The 25719-nt window shown below is 40.0% G+C and overlaps 1 protein-coding gene across 9 annotated transcripts in view; it reads right to left on the bottom strand.

The window, feature by feature from the left end:
* The window catches only part of TRAK1 (trafficking kinesin protein 1), a 138770-nt gene that overhangs the window by 77138 nt on the left and 35913 nt on the right, over positions 1-25719 (bottom strand). For 8 of the 9 annotated variants that reach the window (XM_074840856.1, XM_074840846.1, XM_074840903.1 and 5 more), the window contains one exon: positions 10596-10888. Coding sequence is in view for 6 of the 9 variants with exons in the window: in XM_074840846.1 (XP_074696947.1) it covers positions 10596-10888 (293 nt within the window). In the remaining 3 variants the exon portion in view is untranslated. Of the gene's footprint in view, positions 1-10595; positions 10889-13409; positions 13493-25719 lie in introns of those variants that run through there. The other variant, XM_074840864.1, reaches the window with a different exon arrangement.

The raw sequence follows: 25719 nt of genomic DNA, 5'->3' as shown, positions 1-25719 counted from the left end.
GGCCAGAGACAGTACCATTCCCTGAGCACCATGCTCCAGAGTTGTGGTCCTGATGGAAGCCAACACCGTGCAAACAGTTCAAAGAAGCTGTGTTACCCTCAAGTGCCTCCTCCAAGAAAAGGGAAACAATTGCTCTGCAGAAACTGTTGTCCAGCTGCACAGCTACACTCTTAAAGTGTGTGCTTGGGGAAGTGCTGGGCTGCTTGGCAACTTTCAAAACACAAGCTTTAGTCATCAGGTTGTATCATGCGCCCCCCCGACCATCTCCATCTTCCAGGGGTCTCCACTGCATCAGCACCCAGCAGCTGGTGCTCAGCCCACAGCCAGAAAGGGGCAGTCTAAATACCCTCTCCTTAAAAAAATCAAAAAGTCCTCAGTAGCCACTCTCGAGTAAATTCTTTCATTTCCCACAACAGAATTAAAACATCATAACTTGTCACAACCTTTTGAGGCAGTTGAGGAAAGGGCACTAGATAAGAGCACAGCAACAAAAATAGATGAGAGAAACAAGGAAACTCTCTGGAGAAAGCAGAAAGAATAAAGTCTACTATTTTACTTCATGGAGCCACCTATTCCTCTCCCTGGTTTTCAGTCCTGTTCCATTTCGCACACACGTATTACGCTCTCCCTTGACACTTAGCTCTCTAAAGTTTAAAATGGTGAAGCTTAAACAAAAAATAATTGAATATGACCGATCAGTAAATAACAAATTATTTTTTTTTAAAAAGCACACAATACCTGAAAAGGGTCAATTTCAGTGCCGGATCCCTACTAGTAAAGTAGAAGAAAGATTCTCTGTAGTACAGGGCTACCACATGGAGGCTAAAGTCCAGCCACATGTAACGCAAGAAATTAAAGTTCATCAACTTGAGGCTATTTCATGCTAAATGCTAGTGAATCTTGACTGCTGATTTTGCTTCATGTGATGCATATATGCACAGATAACACAAACTGCAAGTCTGTGTCCCTTCTCAGAAACTTTGCAAATTTTGCATCCCGTTAGTAAAATGACATAAAATTCAATAGTACATGTACCATCACACAAGAGCGCATTACATTTTCTACTATTTAAGTAGGAAGTGACCTTTTTAAAATTCTCGGTGTATGCAGTACCTCCCCCATTTTTAAAATAATGAAGAAATATGCAACTCCATAATGTGAAAAGTCATTCCATTGCATTGGGCTGAGAAAATTCTGGAAACTCCTACCGAGAAAAGGCACCAGATCTAGCTCAACAACCAGCCAAGAGGCCATGACTATATTAGGATTCTCCTTTCTCAGCAGACCACAAGCCTAAAGAAGCCTAATCATATTCCAGGGATGGAAGCAAGAAAGATGGTCTTTCTCTAAATGCTTTTCCAGCAGGTATTTCCTGGCTGCTTGAAGCAGCCTGATAACCTCACTTTCCCAATGCTTTCTGTCCATTTAGACAATCATGGAATGGAGTGAACTAGTCATTACCACTGTGAACAGATCTACATAAAAATGAAATGCAAAATAGGAGATAAGAAACTTCAACTCCACAATTATGCTGACAGCTAGTCAACTGAAGAGGGAAACAGCCTCTAGTCATCCATTACTTGAGGTCTACAGGCTTACACAGACACAGACATTAAGTACTAACTGTGGTCCAGAATTACAAGTATTTCTTGAATATTATTTAACAAGTACTCTGCAATATACTTGTAACAGGCAAAACCCCAGAACTCACCACAGTCCTGTTCAATTTCAGTTCCAGGATGCCCAGAATGTGGCTAATTATACCAAAGTCTGACAAATACTATTGCTGAACTCAGGACTGTGCACACACAATACCTGTGTTTTAATGTAAAGTGTGTGATTAGCTTCTGGGGCAAAGAAAACTACTTCTAATAAAAAGAAAACTCACCATCCTCCCAACTCACTGGCTTGCCCAAAGGGAAAGACAGCCTTAGCATCCTACACATCAGAAGGCTCATTGCTGGCTGCAAACCCAAACTGTGGAAGAAAAGCTCTTCAACAAGAAAGCTGTCTCATACCTTTAAAACTCAGACTCCTCAAACAGCCATGGCAACTTCTGTAACTTGACTGGCATGACACAATTTTGGAATTGCAAGTCCTGCCACACCTTTAACCGAAGTTGGTTAGGCAATGGTTCTTCTGACTCTAAACATGGAAAAATACGGCACAAAATCCAGTCTTCCATGGGAAAATAGAAGACCCCATGCCAACCTCAAGGTATTCCCATTCTGGGTTGTCACAGCAGGGCTTCACCTGAACTGTAACTCAGTACTGCCCTCAGCGCTTTCTCTCTTGCATACATAGATCTTAACTGGACTTCCCACCTCGTGCAGGTGGGGCACCACGGGAAAGGGAAAGGCAGGCAGTATTTACAGTAGCCAAGCAGGCACACTGAGTCATGGAAGAGGAATTCTGGATGAGAAAAATCAGCCCATGGAGAAGAATGAAGCACCCAAACAGGGATTCTCATCATATTCTCTATATAACACTATGTGTCACTTCAGTTGTCTGCCATTTGATATTTTAATTCATACAAACATGCACTTAAAAGAGCAAGGATAGGAGTAGGAAGGAAAAAAAATACTTCAATAGCTTGCTTTTCTTCCCCACCCCCACTCCCATCCCCTTTCCCATGAACAAGTCCAGCTTCATCACTGGGAAAGAAAAAGTCCTTTCTCCCCAAAAGTTTTAAAGGATTTTTGCAAGGGTGGAGAAGCTGCATTAAACATAATCACAATTCTTCCTTTGCTACAAAGGAGAACTGGTATGAAGGATCTGATCATTCAATATTATCCAAAAGAACACTGTTGTGCAAGAAAAATCATTACATTGACCAGGCTGCCAGCTGAAGTGGAAGAAAAAACATTGTTCCTTCAGTTCTGCCACAGCAGGCACTGGCTAAGCCTGTCTGTGGGGTGGACAAGCCACGGAACTGTCTTCCCATACAGGTCACTGGGCTCAGCCTACATCTGCATTTTTGGGTGCATAAAACACTAATATTTCCAGCACATTACCTTCCTTGGTAGGAAATTCTACTTAAATATGGCAATTGAAAGCATGCTGATGAAGTAAGCTGGGAAAAAACTTGGCTTAGCCAAACACATCAAATAAAGTTTTGGAAAAAGTTGGGAATGTCAAAGCTAACAGACAAAACCACTGGAAAGTCCAGTTCCAATGTGAGGAATGTCATTGTTTATTAGGTTAGTCTTCCCTGCTTTGGTTTCATCCTACACACACATTCCTGATGGGTACGAAAGGCGAGACAGATCTTGGTGATGAGAGACCATTAAAGTATTAGGTCCCTACTGTACATCATGCTATAAATTTAAATGAACTTTGCTTCAGTATGGAAATGTTTCTCCCTGTATATAAATGCAGCCATACTCATGCTTTTATTTTTACATTAAACAGAAAATAAAAGGAAACTCCACCACCATGGCTATTCATGTATCAAATGCATGCTGGCAATGCAGTGTTCAGCGACAGTAAGAATAAACACATTCATTAACCATTAGGATCTTCCCGCTGCCAAGACAGACTGGGAATGTCTCAAAAACCCATTGATAAATCACCAAGTACGGAAAACCCTGAAAAGCAACTGTTCTGCTTTTGCTTGTTGTTCAGCCCAGCTACAAAATGTGCCAGCCCCTAAACAATGGCTGTCAACCGAAGCTTTAGAATCACAAGCAAAACATAAGAATTAATTCTTATGTAGCTTGCTTTTTACAGATGTTGACTTTAACTGGAAAATGTGTTGCTTCATGATGAACACATACATGTACATTGAGGGAGAAACATAAAGATGCACTCAGCATGTTATGGAGGTAAATTATGAAATAAAAGTATTTTCACATATTTAAATACAAAAATAATCAAACATAGCTTTTTAGTCTTCCAGCACTATTCAAGTGCACCACAACAGGAAAACAAAAAACAGAAAACAAAAAAACACCCCCAAAAAAAATCCACCAAGCACTTGCCTTCAGGAGTTCTTTCTCCAAAGAACAAATGCTTACTGCTTTCGCACATCCCTACCCTAAAAAAAGTACGCATTTAGGAATGACAAGTGCTTCCCAAAACAGGGAAAATCTAGAAACAAATTTTAAAAATGTCACACTGGACTTCAGTAATTCCCGCAGTTGCTTTCACAGTGACTGTGGAATTGACAAGTTTACACTAAAAACCATGTATCATACTAGGAAGAGGAGTGTAAGTAAGAGGGCTGGATAAGGAGCATAGCAGTAGCAGTCAAATTCTGCTTGAGGGAAAAACAAGCAAAATCCACCAAAACACAAAAAGATAATCCTTGAAAGAAAGGAAAAGTATGCCTGGGATACACACTAAGAGGTGGCATAACAACCGGTCACGGGAGAGAAATCAGGAAAAACACTAAGTTATTGACAAAGGGTAAGAGCTGGAGAAGAAGTGATGAGGGGAGAGGGGAAAAAAGCAGCAGCTGTGAAGTTGATGAGAATCCACCAAAAGCCAGCCAGAAAATTCACAGGCAATGCAGCAGGCATAGAGAATAAGATCATTTTGCTAAGAGTATGCTAGACAGAACTAAAAAGTCAGACTCATAGAATAGTTCCAGTCATGCTGAGAGATCTAGCTCATGTTAATAGGACTCGCACTCCTGGCATGCTTTAAAGAGTGCTCAGAATTTAGCAATAGCTGCTTATAGGAAGTGGCAGGATAGAAGAGGGAGAAGAGACCATAACTAGATCAAGCTTACAGGATGAGACTGGTGACAGCAACAGCAAAGTAAATGGACTGAGGTAAGAACCCATATTATCAAATTTTATTTAAAGGAGAGACTAAGAAAGCTGGGTGAGAAGCAGACTGGAGTGTGAAAATGATGGAGATTTTTCAAAATCATGAAAATGAAATCATAAGGGGAATGAAGAACTTGTATTCACCAAACCCTGCATAACTAGGACAAATACTGACAGAAACCAGTGGAAGACTGGCGTAAGTACCACTGCACACAGCCAGTAAAAACCACGAACTTCCATGGTAACACAATCAGCAGATTCAGAAAGATTTTAGACAAAGTCACAGACCAGGATCCAACACTAAATAGACACTAAAAGAACTAGGCAGGGACGTACTCTCTATATTCCTAGTACAACAGTTCTGCATGATGGGGGTACTTATGGTAAGAACAGACTACTGAGAGTGGCTGAGCATGTGCTCTCCATGCCCAGCATCTGCTGTTGCTGGAGTCAAAAACACAGTCCTGAGCCAGCTGATCCAACCCAGGCAAGCATTTCTTATGTTCTCTATTTGAGTTCCAGATCCACCATATTAACAAAACTGAGAAAAACATGGAAGTACCACCCCACAACAGGAACTGAAAAGAAGAAAGTGCTAGAGCAAGTTTATGCTGTGTAAGGAAAGGTAACCACAACAGGACTCAGAGTGGTTCAGAGGGATGCAATTCAAAACTATTACTAGTTTATCAATACTTGTGTAGCCATTTAATGTTTAGAGGACAACCACCCAGTCTGTAACCCAGCACAGCCAGAGCACCCTGTTCAAGAGCCTTCAGAATAGGAAGCACTCAAGGTCTGGTGGTATCTCACGCACCCAAAACAGCACAGCCACAGATACGATGTTTTCCCTGTATGCTGCACAACAGGAGTAAAGTGTTCTAGTAACAATCTGTATTACCAAAATCTTTAAGGAGTTATCTTTGGGCAGTCATGTTTTGACAGATTTGGAACGGAAGGAATAGAAATCCAGCATTTCAAACAAAAACATGCACCTTGGGGGCAGTGGAGGAAAGCACTGGAATGGAAATTCCGTAGGCCCTAGACACACCTTTTAAAATGAAGTGACAGTCATCAAAACTGGCTGATGTTGCCACAAAGAATGGTAATATTTGGTGGAAGAGAACAGAAGCTCCATTTCATATGAGAATATAATTAAGGCCTGAATAAGGATAGAGGCAGGATGAAAATCCAGAAAAAACTTTCTGCACCCAAATGTCTTTGTTGCTAGGAGACTGTGTGAGGTTTAAGAGCAAGAGAAAAATGGGTTCCTCTGGATGTTATGACTATCCATCACCGCAGTCAGTGCAGTAAGGTAGATGTTACACTACCTGCAAGGTTAAATAATACCAACTCTTTTCAGAGATACCTTCCAACTGAGGGAAATCTGATTTCATGGCTTGACCCATCCAGTGACATAACTTCATTTTTAAAAAAATAAAAAAACTCTACTTGTGTTAATTACAAACAACATAAGACACAGAACAGGTTATCATCACAAAGAATTTCCCAAGGCCCCTCAGGAAATTGCCCAGAACACAACAGCCAGAGAACACACCCCTACGTGCATTTGGAAAGAGTAATCAGTATAATGAACAAATGAATCATGCAAACTAATGAGGGCGCTAGGCAATTTAAATCACACTCCATTCATTCTCTCCTTTTTCAGAGAAGGATGAAGGAAACTCACACGGCATATTAAGCAGTTAGCTCTTGAATTACAAAGTATATTATGCCAAAATCATTGCAAATAGTAAGTCTTCAGACATGAGAAAAAAGACTGAAAGTTAACTTACTGAAGATGGCTAATTATACTGTTACGCATATTTTAAGATAAACCAAAAAATAATTTAAAATAACCCAAAAACCAGAAAACCCACAAAACCACTCTGGCAGCCAGACATCTGTCACAAGAGTAAATGTATACTCCAGTGGTATTTCAGATTCCATGCCCACTGTACTCTCCATTTCCAGAAGGACAGGATTTGTTTGACAGCAGCTGATGGATAAGGAAGAATGGCAATCAGACTAAGAGGCTTTTATAATTCACAAAATGGGACTAATTGAGCAATTTAATGATACTCTGCTTTATCATGTCAAGATTACAGCCCTTTCTGCTTCACAAAGAATGGGATGGGGAGTGTTAGACAGAGAAGGAAGCCCCCAACCCCAGCTGCTGTTTATACCAACGCCTGACTGGAAGTATCCGGGTCTGCACTGCAATTACAGGAAAGACAGACACCTTTAAAAGCACTTTGATTCTCTTTCTAGCAAAAGGAACACTAGATGGTGCTACATCCATATTCCTACCTTTATACTTTCAGATGAGTGGCAGCGGGAAGAAAAAAACCAACCGGGATGAGATAGGTGCCTCACTCACACATGTAGTAGCAGTGTGTCACTTCCATGTCATACAGTGCTGCCCCACTGTCCACCAACATCGGGACCTGAGTGTCCTTCTGCACATTTACTTGTAGAAGCTCCACGAGTGATAGCAGTAGAAACTAAGTCAGGCTACATTGAACTTTTCTCTTAAATCTTGCTAACAAAACCCAAAATGAAGTAGTAATTACCAAAAAAAATATCTAATATAGCAGCTACTGAATCCATTTGCAGGTTTAATACTATTAGTGTTTAGAAAACACATGCTCTACCACTAACACTTTTTTAATAACTATTAAAACATTCACAAACAACATTTTTTAAAAATTAGATCAACTGTCCCATTTCATTTGCCCATGTATGCTCAATTTAGCACAGATTCAGAAGTGTCTAGTTGCATAACACTTCAGTTATAGCATCTACGAGTTTTGGATCACTTTACTACCAAATTCAGTGGGAAAGAAGCCTTTTGGGGTGCTGTCCCCCACTCAGAGGTAAAACTGGCTTAAGGAAACTTTTCACCTCACTGTTTTTTGTCACCCCGGCCCATCCCTGCAGTGCTCATTCCCTTGGTTATGCCAGCACTGCTCTTAGGCCACACAGTAGAACAGATCAGACGTGTGACCTAGCTATAAAGTAACCCTCACCTCCCCTCTGCCACAAAAGCAGAGCACGGATTCCGTCCAGACAAGTTGCCTAAAATACCTCCAGTTGCACTCCCACAGAAACCTGCATAGGCACAATTCTGAGGTGGTTTGGGGACAGGAAATGTTTACGGCAACCCTGTATCCAAGAAAACATGCTTAGAACAATCAGAATGTACAATGCACTCTCAGCTACTTTACATCTGCTCTTAGGTAGGTCCCAGGGCAGGAAAGATCGTGCTGCTGGCAGAGAATGCCAAAGTGCCTCTCTTACTGTCAGCAAACAGAACAGGAAAAAAACCCAAAAGAAACCAGCAAGAATTTAAAATTCTTGGAGTACCAATGGCCTTCTTGAAAAGTTAAATAGCAAAATCTGCACATCATATAATTTGTTTTTAGGCTTAAATATTAAAGCCACCTCCGATTACATTACCATTAGCTGGTTACATTCCAGAAAGTATCGCCACACAGCACTGACTCAGTTCCCAGTTTCTTAACTGTGTCCAAGTCTTGATTTGCAAGAATTTTTGAAGATGACTTTTACAATAGGCTCTAGGTGTTAAGTCTTAGACTAAAAGAAAATAGATTATCCTGACTGCTGAATTTGAACATGCCTGCTCTAGGAGTAGTCAAGGCTTCGCATCAGAAGAAAAATTATGGTATATGCGGACTTGATATGAGCAATTTCTTTTCCACTAAACAGTTTAGAAGTGTAAATAGTGCTAACCTCTGAGTCAGACCTACACAAAGTCTTCCTATTAAAGTCTCTGACAATCCTTATTCCTCTGCAAGTATTTCTCTTTCTGCTTGTTTCAAGGGTATATGCTGCATACCAACACATACTACTGACAAAGCAGAGATTTTACACAGGAAGCATGAGACCAGTTCCTAACTCCCAGTCTATGCCCTTTGACACCTTTAAAAAGCACAGCAAAGAGCTGAAACTCAGAAAAATCCATTTAAAAAAAAAAAACCAAAACAAAACAAAAAACCTCCACAAAATCAAAACCAACCAACCAAAAAACCCATCACTATTTCTACTGCAAGTCTTACCATGTTGACTCCAGGTCACAAACAGTATAAATTTGCTGCTGCAGAACAGTTAATGCATTAAAAACAAAGCATTATAGGATCAATCAGTAAACCACACCTGGCTGACAACTAAGCAAGAAGAAAGAGATTCAGAAACTACATCAGGCTAGAAAGCGTCTGAGGTAGGAAGACATGCACTGACTTCCACTTAGCAAAAACTACTTTTAAAAAATAAAAGAGTTTGTCCTGCCTGTCAAGGAACCATAATCAAGAAGGCATCCTGATTCATGAAAGAAGTTGGATGTCTGGGCTTGTAGTCAGAAACAGAAAAACAAAGTTAACATCTTCCTGTTAACAGGGGAAGGAACACAGGACACAGCCAACAGAAAAACTTGCAAGAAAGATCATTCTACAAGGGGCCTGGAAAACAGTTATGCTACCAGGAATGCATCTGTACAATGTGTAGAGTTTCTAGTCTACCTGCTAAGCAAATACCTACATGGTAGTCAAAAGAGTGGCCTGTTTATAAACTAATCAGTTAAAGAGCTCTAAACCCACGAATACAAGGAGGAGGGATGGGAAGTAAGTTTCTGTTAACAAAGCATTTATTTTATGTGGAAGCGTACCTGACTGAAAGTGACTTCGGTGTTAATTCTGCTGCTTGTCTTTGCAATCAGGATGGACTTGCAGAGCATGTCTCCCTTTCTATTTTCTTTTTTCAGAATATCAACCCTTAGTAACTATACCTCAGTTTGCCTGAGCTAAGTTAAGCATACTATAAAAGTATTTGTTGATGGTCACCATTAACTAGTTCTCTGACCTACAGAAAATTCTAGAAATGGCTGGAAGTAACTCAGGATAAACGTATCTGACAGCCAATTAGAATGGCTCCAGTCTTAGTTCTGTTTTTCTCAGCCCTCTCATTTCTCCCTCACAAAAACTCAGCTGACTTGTCAAACATTCCCAAAAGACCTTGGAACTGACAAGGTCACTTTAAGCTAAAAGCAGCCTCACAGCTCAGCCAACAAACCATGCATTTGGAATGGAAACTGCCTGTCATTTCATGGCCATATCCATGACTAAACTGAGTTAGTGATTATTCAAACACAAAAAAATTGGGTCAGCAGACCACATCACTAAGAATCTAATTCTATTTAAAATACCATACTTAAACACATATCCATTTATTTGTATGAATCTATGATAAAAAGGCATTTAACCTTTCATACAAGCATACAGAAGCAGCTCTTCCTTATACATTAACTTTTATAGTTCCAGAATTAATGTGACAAAAATTAAATGGCTTTAAAAAGCAGAAAGATGTACAGTCAAAATATGTTAGATACTATTTCTCCCATCCCCTTCTCCCACAAAGCAAATCTCATATCAAGATAAAAATCTAAATTATGTTGAACATTAGGACAATCATTCCATAATTTTAAGCTGCAGTATTTCCTTCCCCTCATCCCTGACTTTCAGTTGGTTTATTTTCCAAACAAATCTCAAATGGTTCAACTTCCCAAGCACGTAAGTATAGTACCCCAGTTTCACAGCTGTCATTGGTCTAACCTATTTGCAAGAGCCTTAAACCTTACAGAGTGCTTTCACTGAAAATTCAGGTGCTTGTAAAATCACTTCTTAAACAAGAAAAATGTGCAGAGCAGCAGCAGCATTGTTCATGAGACACATACCTCACCCACAGCTTAAGAACAGAAGTTTAACTATACATCTCCACATCCTTCCCAGGATAAAAGATTTGTCTGCTTACCAGTAATGGTGCAGGCATCTCTGTACTCTCTGCAGTCTGGCACATCATCTTCCACTGCTTCACTTACATAGTGCTCTTCATGAATGCCTGTGTCACAGGCTAGGACTGCATGATTCGACAGCTCCGAAGGAGGCACAGTGGCGGCCAAAGTGCAGTCGTGCAAAGCTGTGGCGTCCAGCTTGGCAGGTTTCACAGGGTTGTACAAACTGCCATCAGGGGGACCAGCACTGGAGACTGGGTCTGGCTGGCAGAAACAGGACTCTCTTTCTTTGCTAGAGTTGGCTTCAAGAAGTCTGCAAAACACAGAAGAAACAAATGTTCAATTCAAGCCATTCCAAACAGCATAAATCAGAATAGATAATTTTCTTTTCCTTACACAGTAGTTTAACTTGACAAATTCAGCAAATACTAAAACCCAAACACTATTCACAGAAGCAGTTGCCTATCTCTGCACCATGCCCAGTCATGTCAAGTAGGAAAGTGCTATTCCTCGTACAGTGTTATTTACCAATGGCTGATTAAACATCCATATTTTTGCCTAACCCAGCCTGGAGTAAGCACAGTCCATCCATCTTGTCTTATTCACCAACTAACTTGCTCTCACATCAGCCAAGCAAAAGCTCTATGTAACACAGCATGCTGCATGAGCCATGCCATGCAGGCAGACTGCATGTCACTGGTTGATTTACTGGTACTTTAATTAAAGATCATCATTTGAAATTGACTGATAGCAAACACTACAGAAATGATTAGGAGCTTATACTATAACCCTGCTAGACTTTCCTCTCCACTGGACCACCCTGCACAGCCCAGCCCTTCACTGACAGGCTGCCAGCTGCCATCTCTCCTCCCTTTACAGAGTATGCAGGAAACAGAACTCAAGGTGCACTGGGTTAAGGGGGCTTATTGCTGCTCGCCAGTGCTTCAGCCTCAAACAGGGAACAAAGTCCCTCAGAGACAGATACCAACGCCCCGAGCAAGATTAAACTGTCCAGAGAAGGAATGAAGAGCACCTTTATCCAAAAAACTTCACTGAAGCTTTTGGGTAAGGGGCTAAAGGCACTGCAATAATTGATGGTATGGTATTGCTTTTGGTCATCAGCAGTGTAAGGAAAGATGCTAATGCTCATTACTGCTAGGAAAGGAAAATACAATCACGGGATTGCAGAAACCAGACTTGGGAAAGGACTGAAGGACAAGAAAAAAAGACTTCATATATGTAGTAGTTACAAGGCATAAGCAGCAGCTGAGGAACAGGCCACACAAAACACCCAGACTACACGGAAAAAGCAGAAAGACAGCCAGCAAGAAGTTACAAATGCACTGGTCCGCAAGCAGAAGGTGTGGATGTAACTCAACATGCATGTGCAGCAACAGAACATGCTATGTTCAGTGCTTCATTGAGAACCAGAAACACAAGTTTTCTGGAAAAACCTGTGAAAAAGGTTCTCTTTTAATCTCTAGGCGTGTTCAGAAAATCTTATTTTGCAGTTAAAGTTACACTCAGGATTTTGGCATCTTATTTTCTAGCATTTCTAGTAAACAACATTATTGCTTCACCAAAACATGACAGTATTTCTAGAAACTCATTGCAAGACTCAAGCATCTGTCTCTAAACCGTTAAGACACAGATTATGCATTCTAGACCTTCTGGGAGTAAGCTTCAGAGAAACCTCCAACAAAGTTGTAACACTGTACCAACACCGTTTTTTCTCAGTCTATTTTTCCCTTTCACCACAGGCATCAAAACAAAAATGCAAAATTCTCTCCCCCTCTCAGAGGGTCTCAACAAGGATGTGTTTACACTGAAATCAGAACACCACAAATGGAAAATGGATGGACAATATTAACGTGAGGAAAAAAACACCCTCATACACAAAATGACATTTAATTAAGTTTTCCTCAATTACATACATTTGTATTTCAGCATATTTCACTTAATCTGGAAACAGTTCTCACACTCAGAGGCTCAAAAAACTGTTTTATGTAATGTTCATAACAGCTACAGGAACAGATTAAATCAAACGATATATTTATGATACTCTCATACTCTCTACTGTGGTAGCTGCAGGAAGAGAAAGTTTCACTCAAGTGCTTTAACAGAAGATCTTATGGTTCCCCTGCAGAGCATCCATTATTCCTGTGCTACCACAGTACACACTGAAAAGAACAATGGGGTCACTTGTACTGATTATTTTTAAAATGATCCGCTTTCAAGTGGCTCTTTAGGAGTAACAAGAAGGAGATTACCGATATTAGAAATTAGTTGTTCAAATAAAGTTAGAATCAAAATGCAAATGTTTGTTTTCCCCTCTGCATTGAAGATAGAAACAGCTTAAGCTATAAAACAAGAACATATACTGGAAATACACAGACTGACTGATTAAAAAGGGCTCCATTTTGTCCTAGATGCTACCACACATCTGTGAATCACGTTTGTTTTGGGAAATTGTTAGATAAATCTGCTGTTATGAACAAGGGCATGTCTGGGAATAAGTAACTGGAAGCATTAACAGCACTCTTCAGCTTTTCTTGTCCTCCTCTCCATGCCCTGCCTTAGCAACTGCAGGAAGCCAGCAACATAGCAACACTACCAAATGAAATAACACTGATAACCACAGACTGATTTTTGTGTAAAAGTCAACGGAGTTTTGGGAATCTGAGATCTTGTAACACGCTGACATTCAATATCTGACATATCTGATCACCTTTACTCATTCCCAAGTATCTCCCACACAGCCCTCACCAAAAATAGTTTTGGCCAGAACATAACATTGCAAGTTGCATTAGAAGTTTGTGCTGAATGAGCTTCACCTCTCCGCCTTCACCCAGCTTAACATTCATCCCACTGAGGTACCACGGAACCAGTTCTCCCCCTCCTGTAAGCTGCACTCCAACAGTTTCTGCCTTGTCACTGTTAAGAACAAGTAGAGAGACACATTCAGAAACAAGTCATCAGTGCTCTTCCTTCATACAAGCTATTTCACTGTTGGCACTTAGAGAAAATAGAGCTTGAAAAAACAAACAAGCAACAAAAACCACCTCCCAAAAAATCCCCACAAGTCAGTCTGCCTGGTCGGCTGCAGAACCACATGTAACATCTACATGAGAAAGTCAAGGTCTGGATTAAGGAAGAGAATTTGTCTTGAATCTTAAAACCTTGTATCACAGAGAGAATAAAGCAGGCATAAATGTGTACGCCTGCTTCTTTTCAGAACTATTTAATATCCTCCATTTCCATTCACTCAGTGGAAGTGTTATTCAGATTCTATCTATCAAATCTATTGAGGCAGTGTTTTCATGGCCTCACTTGCAAGGAAAATATCGCTACCTAATCCAGGGATGCACACTCTTCCTTTAAATTTTCATCTGAATCTTGCTGTTGCAGAAAAGAAAAACAAACTACAGCTGAGCAGTATTTACCAGATTGCCAAAACAGCCATGAAGAGAAACAGACATTGTAGCTACTATACCCATGAAATACAAACATTACTATTATTCTTTAGTCAGTCTCACCTGCATATACAGTATTCATGAGAAGATGATACGAATTGTTATTGCGGTGTTTCATATTTACTCCTTCTGACATCCAAACAACTACACAATTTATAAGTCAGATTATGAGTTTTCTTGTTGAAAAGTCAACACATTTCATTCTTTCTACTGTATATGTTAACAGCAGCCTACATTTAAATAACTATTCTACCTAATATGACATAACTCAGCTTTTGCCTCAGTGGCTGTATTGCACCATTTCTAACAGTCTAAATACAGTGACAGTTTGGGGCCAATAAACAGACCTGGGTCTAAAGAAATACTTAATTTGGAATGTCTGAACTTAATTCTTCAGTGTGAAACTGTTTGCAGAAAGAGCACAATTCCCTTAAGTTTATCATTGAAATGTTTTTAATCAGGTCATTTTACTCTGAAAAAATCCCTTATTTGTAAACTGTTTATTAAAGGCACTCATTCAAACCTTGCACTTTATAAGAGCAATGCCATAAGCACAAAGACTTGCTCCTGCACACCTCCTCTGTACAATGCCCAGATTCTGGTCTAACCCAATAAGTGCTTAAAATAGACTGTTTGAAGGATTACTATAGGAAAAGCTTAAATTCTATATACACTAAACACCATTGTCATCTGACTGTACATCTACACAATAGTTTGGACTATGACTGAAGAGTAACTAAGACTTGATCAAGAAGTACATTGGGTACCTATTGCAGTATACCTGTGGCAGCCCAGATTACGGAAACCAAGTCAAAAACTGAAGTGTGGTTAGCCAGCACTGGTTCCACTTTAAAAAAAAAAAAAGTTATCCAGCTGTAAGTACCTAGGCAAAGTAGTTCAAAGCTAACAGATGCATTTACATTACACAACAGCCAAGATTTGAGGGTTTTGAGCTAAAGAGAAAAAAAATCTCCACATCAGTCAGACAATTCTGAATTCTGGCCATTAAAAAAAAGTTCTTATTTTGTTTTCAGTGTGTTTTGGGGGGAGGGGGTTGAGTTTCATACACCACAAGTTTCATACAACCATTAGAAATTAAGTTTTTCTGCATTCAGGATTAAACATATCTTAACTTTGAATCTAAAGACACAAATGAATTAAAGTAATCCTTCTTCCTCCCCCAAAAGCAGTAAAAGGTACAGATGTATTCAGCCATGTGCCTACCCAGAGCCCAGCAATGCCAACAAATACATTCTTTGTAACCTTGCAACATTAGTCTCATCACCATCTTGAATTGCCACAACAGCAATTTACTGTAGTCACAAACCATCTGGAACTCCTACAAATAACGTGCTGCCCAAGAGCCCCACACTGCACCCTACGGTGATTATTACACTTTGAACAATTTTTAGTTATCTCGCTCAGATTTTGTGCTTCAGAAAATACTTTTATTCATTAGTCTAAAATGGCAGCTTAACCACTGCAAATATCTGCAAAATTAAAAAATACTTCCTTAAAAGATAGGAAAAATACCTTTCTAGTGTTTCCGACTGAAATCTTCCCATTTATTCCAGGTCATCCTTTTGCTATGCCTACTCTCATATTTAATTTAACTATGCTATTTGGTTTAGAGAAGTAGCACAGTTTTGAAGCAAAACCATTTACTGTGAGCCAGCTGGTTTTTCAGAACAGCTTTGCTGCAACATGAAAAAAAAAATTCCCTTTTGAGTAAGGAGAACCTGAAAACCCTGCTCCATGATGCACTTCAAATGCAACCTGCTGCCAAACAGGGACATGAGACTTCAAATAACCCTGTGGGCTACATCACTGCAAGGTCATCTGGCGTGTACCTATTACATTTTTTTCCTTCAGGAAGCTTCAAACCGCTTGGGAAGTGGGGAACATTCAGCCCAAGGTGCATCTAAAGTAACCCACCCAAATCAGTAATGAAGATTTAAGAAGCTTCAGTGCTAACAACTTTGATCTACTCATCCATCCCTCCCAACCAAAGTATTTGCTAATTTAGACAGAACCTCATGGTATCAAGGAATTGAGACAGCTTCCCATTCCTAGCATCTGCCTGGAGCTACAGAGCTCTGATCCTGTATTCTCATTTACTAATTTTCTAATTCTCATTTAGTAACTACTAACTGATGGTTAAACACTTCAGAGAAGGTTTTAGGGTGTGCAAATTCCTCCCTTTTTATGTACCTGCAAGAGTCCCACCAGAAGTGTTCTTCCCTGTTTTGTACAACTCTTCATAAATCCACTAAACACCTCTGGTTTACTAAATCTGCTAAATTTTACTAAGCTCCTTAAAAAGAGCCCTCAAGCTTCTTATTTACACAAAAAAGCTTTCTTCAGATGCAAAATGCCCTATGTAGACACTGGAGCAAATCAAAGCCAGTTTATATGTCTGTCTAATCTGTGAAATAGATTAACATGTTGGCCTACCCTTGGTAATTCAGAATAATCTTCAGTCTGTGTTTTGGATAATAATCACTGAATTGACCAGAGCAACTTAAGACTTGCTTCGAGCATTCAACTTGATTATTTTTTACTAATTCACATCTTGCATCTACAAAAATTTGCCTTTTTTTTTTTTTTTAAGTTAAAAACAGCTTCTTCACTGAGTGGGTGGGCTCATAAGCCAGTCAAAATGCCTGCATTCATTTAAACACACTTTGTCAGACAGTGAAGAAACAACCATTTGCAATAGGTCTGGCTTTTACACACATACATACATACATAATGCCTATTTAACTTTTATCTAAAAGCTGAATTTGATCCCAAATAATTTAATGAGTTGTTTTAATCTTGTGCTGTATTACATACCCTTCTTAAAAACCACGGGGTTTTAGTTTCCACCCAGAAGCTAGCTTTTAAATATGCATAATATTGACTACTTAGTTAAACCTCTAACTAGAGGGACATAAACAAAGTGTCACAGATGACTGACAGAACTGACAAGCAGTTTATTTACCTTCAAACACTTTACATAAAAACAAGTACTGCATTGCTCATGTTAGAAGAGATCCATTATTTCTACAGCAAATCAAAGGAACAGGCATCTTGGACAACTCTAGACTATGTCCTTATCCAAAGTTTTAAAGCCATCAAAACTTTTCAATCAAACATCTTTCCTAGATTACCCTGGAGGAAACACTGCCTCGCTTTCTTAACAGTGCGTTTGTGAACAGTGACCCAGGCAGTCACACCAAAGCCGTCTGCTAGCCCAACATCACACAGAACCCTTTTATTCAAGCTTTATATTACATTTAAACTATACCCCATGCTTTTTTTTTCTTTTCCCCTTCATAGTGAGGTTAGGTAGGAACTCTTTGGCTTAGCCAAATGCAATCTTTTCAGAGAAGCATCAACACCCAGTGGTTATGTCATGTGCTATGAAGTATCTTCTCAGATCTATGCCTCCCAAAAGGGGGGCTCTTCTGCCTATGAAACCATTAAAGAATGTTTTCAAGCTAAAGGTTTCTAGAACCACTTTTTATAAAGCCTCATAACCAACAAGCATTAAGCAGATGAAGGCAACCAAAGCCAGAATGCCTGGCTAACTGCCAGTGACATGGCAATGTAATTTAGAATAAGTAAGTCATCACTAGGTAACAAAAGCCTGAATAGCAGCAGCAATAACCAAAAATATGCATAAATGATAATATAAACATGTAAACCATAAAACCTTAATCTCAAGGTCCCCAAAGCTGCTACTGTGACCTTGTTTGTCCTTGTTTGACCATTAAGTGATCAATGAAGACAGAGTCATGTTTTCTCAAAAAGTAATGCAAGTCAAAACATTGCAAATAAAAAGTCCCATAAAGAGAAGGAAAAAAAAAAAAAAAAGGAAAGAAAACCACCCCTCTGTTCTCCACAAACCAAAGTTTCTCACCACTAGAATTTGGCCTTTGAAAGGAGCCCATCAGTCTTTCCTCCTCTCAGGCCAAGGGAGAGTGGAAGCATACTGTAAGACAAGCCCTGGGTTTGACCTTCGCAGCTGAGAGCACACAAGTGTGCTCTCACCCAGCTGCATGTAACACTGCCCCTTCTCTGCTCTGAAGTTCCCCGAGGCCAATATCACAGGGTTCTATAAATAGTTCTTCCATGTGTAAGGCTCGTATTACACTGGGAGCTTTTTACAGCTCCAGCTTCTTTTATTTAATGTAGGCCACCAAACTTGCCCTCCCCACCACCTGTGAACAAATAAAACTGAAAACAGCTAAAAATTAGTGCATTGCCTTTCCTGCAAGGCATCACACTACTGGCTAGGAGATCTTAACTAGACATGCTGTGTACCTGTCTTGGAAAGGGAAAGCTGTTCCACCACCACCACCAGAGTGAACACGAACTGCATGTGCAAAGGAGGAATTCATCAGGTAACATAACAAAGCTCAGAGGTATGCCGATATAGCAATACAACCTATAGACACGTATGTGTCTTCAAACATGTAGTTTGTGTACAAACATGTACTTTTCATTCACACCCACGGACATGCAAGGTGCCCACTGAGGTAGATCAATACAAGATGGGTCCAAGGGGCATGGTCCAATACTTGCTGAAGAGAAGGAAAGGATTTAATGACTTAAAAAACCCAAAACAAACAAATCACCAAACCATTTGGGATTAAGGTTGCTGTTGTATTTAGCATGTATAAACTCCTGCCTGTACACAGCCAACACACAAGCTAGACTACATGAATATCAGCTTCAGTACATTAACACATATGTTGCTTACCAGTCTATCTCCTCGTACCAGACAGGTATCAAAGATTTGTCAAACAGTTCAGGTACGAGGGAAACTATTACACCAGGAGCAAATCAGGTCCTCAAATAGTATGGATGGGAACAGTGATAACAGAAACCTGAAAAGTGTTGTTTGCTTACACACCACAACAGCATGACACTCCCCACTTCCTTACTTCTCCATAAGCCCCAAAGACTTTCAGAAGATAGGTGAGCATTTGGTACTGCTTTTCCACTAGTTGGGAAGAGCTGTGGGATGATCACAATTTCTCTGAAATGCAGCAGAAGAGGTAACACCACTGTGTCTGCGCTTGAGTCCTAAGCCCTGAGCTCAGAACCAGGGAGAGCACTTGACCAGAAGCAGAACAGAGTAAGGAAGCACAAATGCACCAGACACGCATGAACTAGCTACTAGTAAAGAGGAAAACAAAACAAAAAAACTCCAACAATCCTATTGAACTCTGCCTGGCCCTAAGACAGCATGCAGTAGGAAAATATATTCAAATTAAAATACATTACCATTCCAAGCTGAAACCCTGATCAGTCAGCCAAGCCATACCTTCTTCCTCAGGATAACACGAAAGACCAAGGGAAAGGAGTGAAAACAGCTGAAAGACCATGCTAGAACGGGAGGTTCCCCCTACCACTACTAGTGTTTGAACAAAGATACAATTAACTTAACTGCTGATAAACTAGGGCCAAGAGTTTTAGTCAAGTAACCCTAAACAAAGAACAGACTGACTCAAAGCAGATATTTATCATGATTTAAAACCCGGGTGGGGGGATTTTAATCTTGGTTTACATTACTATTGCTTTTCTCCTGTTACAGGAGGATTTTTTTTAAATTACTCACCCTCCACAGAAGGGTCCACAAAGTCTATGTAGAGTTGGCATAATTTAAATTTTTTTAAAATGCTCTTCTACAGGACTGGAGAAGTGTCACTATTTCAAATTTTAATAGCTGTCCTTCTGAAAACATTTACACAAAATATCACATAACAGAACTAAGACTGCTGCTTTGCTTTTCTATTTCTTATTGAACAGAGACAGTGAGAGCAGGATGAAAGGAACCAGCTGACAGAAAAAAGGAACAAAATTCCTTGCAAACACCCCTAAAAAACCCACACACAATACCTGCTGTGTCCTGAACCACTTACTTTCAGACTGAGTTTATTGCTTTGGACTAGAAGTTGAATGATCATATAAAAATATTATAAAGAAAAAAGTAAAAAAACCAAAACAAATCAAAACTCAATCTGTTAAGGAAGAACATCCCAATTTTTTTGCAGAAAGTAAGAACTTAAAGTTTCCTATTGCTGCTACAAGCAATTTTAAAGATGACTATTGGGAAGCTTACCTCCAAGGACAGACCACCAATTCCTGCTCTGAATAAGATGCTAAGATCTGCTTTGGCTCACTAGCATCATTGGCCCTCACCTCACTCCTTGGCAGCGAGCCTCCCCACGTTCTCCAGCAACTGGCACAATCCAGTGAGAACCTCCCTCACTCTTCAAGGTTGTCTTACAACCCTAGACATGCACAGAGTTACCCAGAACCTGTCCCACAATTTCTTAACTAGCTGTTAATACCCCTGGGCCTCATATCCTTTTTTTTCGGTCATCTTAAAGTAGCTATGTATGGAAGCAACACTTTTAACCATATACTATTATGTTTGAGAGGACATGAGTGAACTGAACCCAGCTCTGTCATGAGCTCTATAATTATAGGCCCTCTCTAAAGCTTTGGGCTGGGGGGAACACAGATCATAGCCCTTTTCAGTGAAGAGAAAGCCAGACCTCCAACACTTGTGGATACCCGGGCCTTACAAGTCACTTTAGGTACCAGTGTTGAGGAGCAACATAACAAGACTACAAATTCCTAAGCAACCAGCAATCCTGGGCCTTATACCAAAGCTTTAGTCACATGGACTTCCCAACAACTGGGAGAGGGGCTGCTGACTAACGAGAGTACATCTCAACACACACCATCCCAATGCAGGACTGCTTCCCTTCTGCTTCCCTAGAGGTTAATGGCTACAACAAAAGAGAGATATTTAACAGCCTTTTTCAATTAAAAACTGGCACAATTATTCTGTCAAGTCATTTTTCTGCTTATGAAGTCTGTGTGTAAACATCAAGAATAAAATAGGAGAATAAGAATCTGCTGTTTAAAGGTTGCTCTGTATACCCAGTATATTACCATATACATGCGTCTGTGTTCTTGGGAACCTAGAAATGTTTATCTTAACAACAGGCTGTGGAATTTTAGGAAACTGAGCCAATTATCCATGGCTTAGTGCCATTAAAGTAAAAGTCGCACTAGCAAAGACTTTGGAACAGAGTTTTTTAGAGAATTCCAGGGGCATTAACATGAACATGGCAAAAGCCACACTGTGATACAGTCTTCATACCAAAAAAAAGAAGTCTCCTTACAAGGGAGAACTACACAAGAGCACAAGCTAAGGGGTAAAAATGCAAATTAAATACATGCTCTGGTTTTGCTTCATTTGCAGACTAAACTATCTTACTGAATTACGTAATGAAGTTGAAACCCAGCATTGTGGCTTTCCCTGAAGGACCACAAAAATAAAAATCTGAAGTCACTCGATACAGATGGATCAAATGATTCCAAACAATTTGGAAATTGATTTTGGAAAAAATTGCAATAACCCTCAAACAATTCTTGAAGTTGTCCTCAGACAAATTCCTCTGTGCATGTACATAGTCTCCAAAATGCACAACAGACAGTACTGGATATTGAACTTCACTTACCCACCAGAGTCATGGCAGAGGCAGTAAGAAAACACTTGACCAAACTGACCCCTGCCAGCTCCTGCTCTATTGTAAATCTCTGTTGATGGAGACCTAAAACCACTGTAAAGTGGACTAGGCAAGCTGACCTGCTTACCAATGTCAATTCAGTTTCCCACTTATCAGCATGCCTTATCAATTATTCATATCTTAGCACCCAGTCAGAAAGCATTCTGAGCATACCAACAGCCTCAGGCAAGCAACCAAGCCAGCTTTCAGTGAGGGGAAACAGCTCTTTGACGACCCTTATTCCTACATGTCAAGGATTTTTTTCTGTGTGTACTCTACAACTTAATTGGTAGTCTGAAATTTCTCTGAAAACTTTCTCTGAAAGTGAAATTTTTCACTACAGTATGAAAAGCAACCCTTGCTGAGGCAGTAGGAGGAACTGGAGAAATTTGGTAAAATATTACAGACAGATGGCAAAGGTGAAAGTGCACAGAACCATATGTAGGTTTACAACGGTGGAACACAGTATTTGAAGCACTTCTTCACTCAACTGAAAAAAAATAAAAACATCACTAATGTTCCCTACCCCCAGTTTAAAAGAAAGCCTAGCCTCTTCTCAATATGTTATGATGCTTAGAAACTTCTTCCTTCAAAATGTTTTTTCATGATCTAAATTCGGCAAAACAAAGGTCCTATCAACCTCAGAACCACAATTAGGATTAATTTTCCTTGACTCATGTACATACTCTATCACAAGCAAAGTTATCATTCCCAATAGTCAGTTCCCTCAAAATAACGGTAATATTTACTCAGATTTAAGACCAGAACATTTTCTGGACTTTCAGTACCCACGGTTACATTTATAGAAGATGATAAATTTTGACACCATAGGAAAGTATCACTAAAGCCAAAGTAATTGTCTGACTATTTTAAAGACTTTCACACTTTTTGCTTGTGCATGAAGAAGCAAGCTTCTGGCAAGGGAGCTGTGGAAGATTCAGATTTCTAGATAACAAGCAAAATGGAAAGCAAGGCCTATAGGTGCAATCCTGAATATAAACACAGGATTTCCTGAACGGAACAGACCTCTTTACCTACTCTGTAAAATCCCTGTGTAGATTGCTTATTTGACATAGAAACTCTTATTTGAGTTAAAAAAGGTAAAAAGAAGCCGAGATTTGACAGCTGAAGCCAGTAACATTATAAAGTGCTTTGACACTGCACACCCTCAATTTCATAATTCAGCCTTCATTAATTTTAGGTTCTCTGTCCAGTATGTTCTAGCATCAGACCTCAAAGCTTTATCACATCTCTTTTACTGCTGAGAGAGAATATGAAACTCTCCTTGCTATTAAAGAAGGTCTGGGGAGCACTTCCTTGCAACTTAGCGTGGCAGACAGGGAAAAATTAACTTGCTTGGCAAGAGCTGCACATCATATCATTAAAAGAAGAGAATTTTTAGAAAAATACTTCTATGCAGGCACTCACTTCCCTGAAATGAAGCCAACTTATTTAAGTCCTATGGTTCGTGTAGAAAAGTTTTTGACTTAAATTTAGTCATGCTTTAAGTGCAAGCAAGGTAACATAGTGTATCTGCCTAAGGGTTTGGGGTCCAACAGAATTTTCAGCAAGAAATGCTGATAGAATATTAAAAAGCATGCCAAATAGCAGCAGGCTATCACTCGCCCCATACAAATAAGAGTTTTGGCTTTGTTTAACAAATTCTTGGTCATCCTCTTGGTCAGAACATAGCAGTGCAAACAGTTCACGCAGCAGTTCAAGCTAAAGACAAGACTAACCCAAAAGAGAAAGTTACAACACTTCCCCTACCAGGATGCAGGAAATTAAACACTGTAAGTTACTCCTACTGCAGAGATGACGTGGGTACACTAGACCACCATTACTTCCCTTGCTGCTCTGGATGAAGACTTGCTTTTCAGAAACATACTGTTTATTCACTTGCACCAACTGCAGGGTTCAGCACAACCCCCAGTTTGTACTAAGACCCATTTTCTGTTCCCCTCAGTAAAATATTCTGCCATCACTTTGAAATCATCACTTGGTAATATTCCATTCTTCTTCTGTGCTCTTCCATCTCTATAAGGTCTCACAGCAGTGAAGCTTAGTTTTCACACACCTGTCCCTCACCATGGAAACAGAAAAGAAGGAAGAAGTGTACACATACTTCATTTATATTACTAAATAAAAACTCATCATCAAAATAGCCTGCTGATATTCATCATTAGGCCGGAATCTCCATGGCCAAAAGAGGAAGCACAGTAAGTTTCCCATGACTCAGGCCCCGCAATAATTCCCTTGTAAACTTCCATCATTACCAACACCAGCAACTGACATGTCGATGCCAAAATAAGCCACTGTCCTATGGCTTAAAAAGGCAGCCAGCTTTTAAGCATCAGTAAGTCTAGCACAGCCCCTCTGGGGTGAATGTGGTAGTGACAAGCTGCACCATAACCTCCCTAGACTCTCTTCCTTTTAAACAGATCCACGGGTTTTCATTGTAGATCTGCAGTTCCACCACTCGTGCTCTTGCTCCAAAGCTGCTGTTCAGTCCAGACTCCACAGCCACCAAAACCCACGCCAGCCGCCTTCACAGCCCCTGCCTGCAGCCCAAACGACGATCTCTGTGTAATTTGAGGATGGCATGCTGCCACTTTCTCAGCGGGATGAGCCAGTGCTGAAATGCTCTCCTCCTCAGTCTCACTCTACCTACACTGACTGCAGTAGGAACATGAAGGTTTATTAATAAGCAGGAGGAAAAGGTCATCAACTTGACTAGGATCCACGACTTTCTAGGCTAAGATCAGTTGCACAGTATGCCAGAAGGGCCAGATAAGAGACCAGTTTTCCCAGAACATACCATAAAACTGCATGGAAACAACACAGGATACACCCATACAGTCTCCCACAGAATCCTACTGCCAGATGAGTGCTCATACATCCACGATGATAGGAAACAGAAGGGTGTTTTACAACTCCCACCGATTTAATAATTCACGCTGAATCTACAGCAAGGTAGGAAAAAAAGAATGTAAAACAAGTCCAGCAACAGGTAACAGATCACTTAACAACTGACACTACATTCTGGGGCGATTTTTGCAAGTTTTCTCCTTTGAACTTCTGCATAACAGTGTCATTACATAGATTTCCATTCTTCCTCAATCTACATTGTGTTCAGACCTGAAGGCACTGAACAAAGAAGAGAGCTGTTCATTAGCTTTTCAATTAGCTTTCTCTATAACCCTGTACAGAGATACCAATTTACAGCGCAATTAAGAAATCATAAACCCAAACATATGGCTAGAACAAGAATAATATTTTCTTGCTACTAGACCGCATAGCTGATTTACTGGCATGGTGTTTAGCAGCAGGTTTCTGAATTCAGACAGATTTTCCCTCTTTCCCCTTTCACAAGTTTATTCACATTAGATAAGAAGCTTGTTTTTCCAATCATGCATCACAATTATGTCACTGAAGATACACGAATCTGTTCTACTCAGTTCTTGGAAATTTTTTATTTTTGTTTTTACAATTCTGATTAAAATAATGTAGGTGAACATTAGTACACAGTGGTAGAGTATATTCCTACGGGTGAAGGCAGAAAGAGAATTAAAGAATTTGAGCATGGTCTATCCTTGCTCCAAACACACCTTCCAAAGTAGAGCTGCACAGTGCTGCCCAGTCATTCACAGTGCAAAGTAAAAGGCAATTAGAGAAGACACCAGCCACATCATTCTTATGTTCCTCAGCACAGCCACCAGGCTCTGTGACAGAGATATGTATACCATCAAGCCTTTAACACCAAACTTTCAACGGTTAGCTACCATAGTACAGTTCGCATTCACTGTCAGTTCCTCTTGCTGAAAGACAAGGGGCACCACCATAGCCACCAGGTTTTAACCATTAGGGTCTGTGTTCTTCAGACAAATTATGAACAACTGTAAAAATAAAACTAAACTTTAGCTTAGCCAGTTTGAAAATTACCCAGAGTACATCACATGTTCTACATGACAGTGGGCAGAAAATACCTGACCCAACAAAGTTGAAGTGCAATATGCAGAATTTTCCTACAACCATCCTACATAGGCAAAGTTGCACCACCCGATTAAGATTAAAAAAAAAAAATCCACCAGACTGCG

The sequence above is a fragment of the Strix aluco genome, chromosome 1 (genome assembly GCF_031877795.1).
Source record: "Strix aluco isolate bStrAlu1 chromosome 1, bStrAlu1.hap1, whole genome shotgun sequence".
Lineage (NCBI taxonomy): Eukaryota > Metazoa > Chordata > Aves > Strigiformes > Strigidae > Strix > Strix aluco.
The sequence above is the reverse complement of the archived record's forward strand: the minus strand, read 5'-3'. Positions and strand labels throughout refer to the sequence as shown.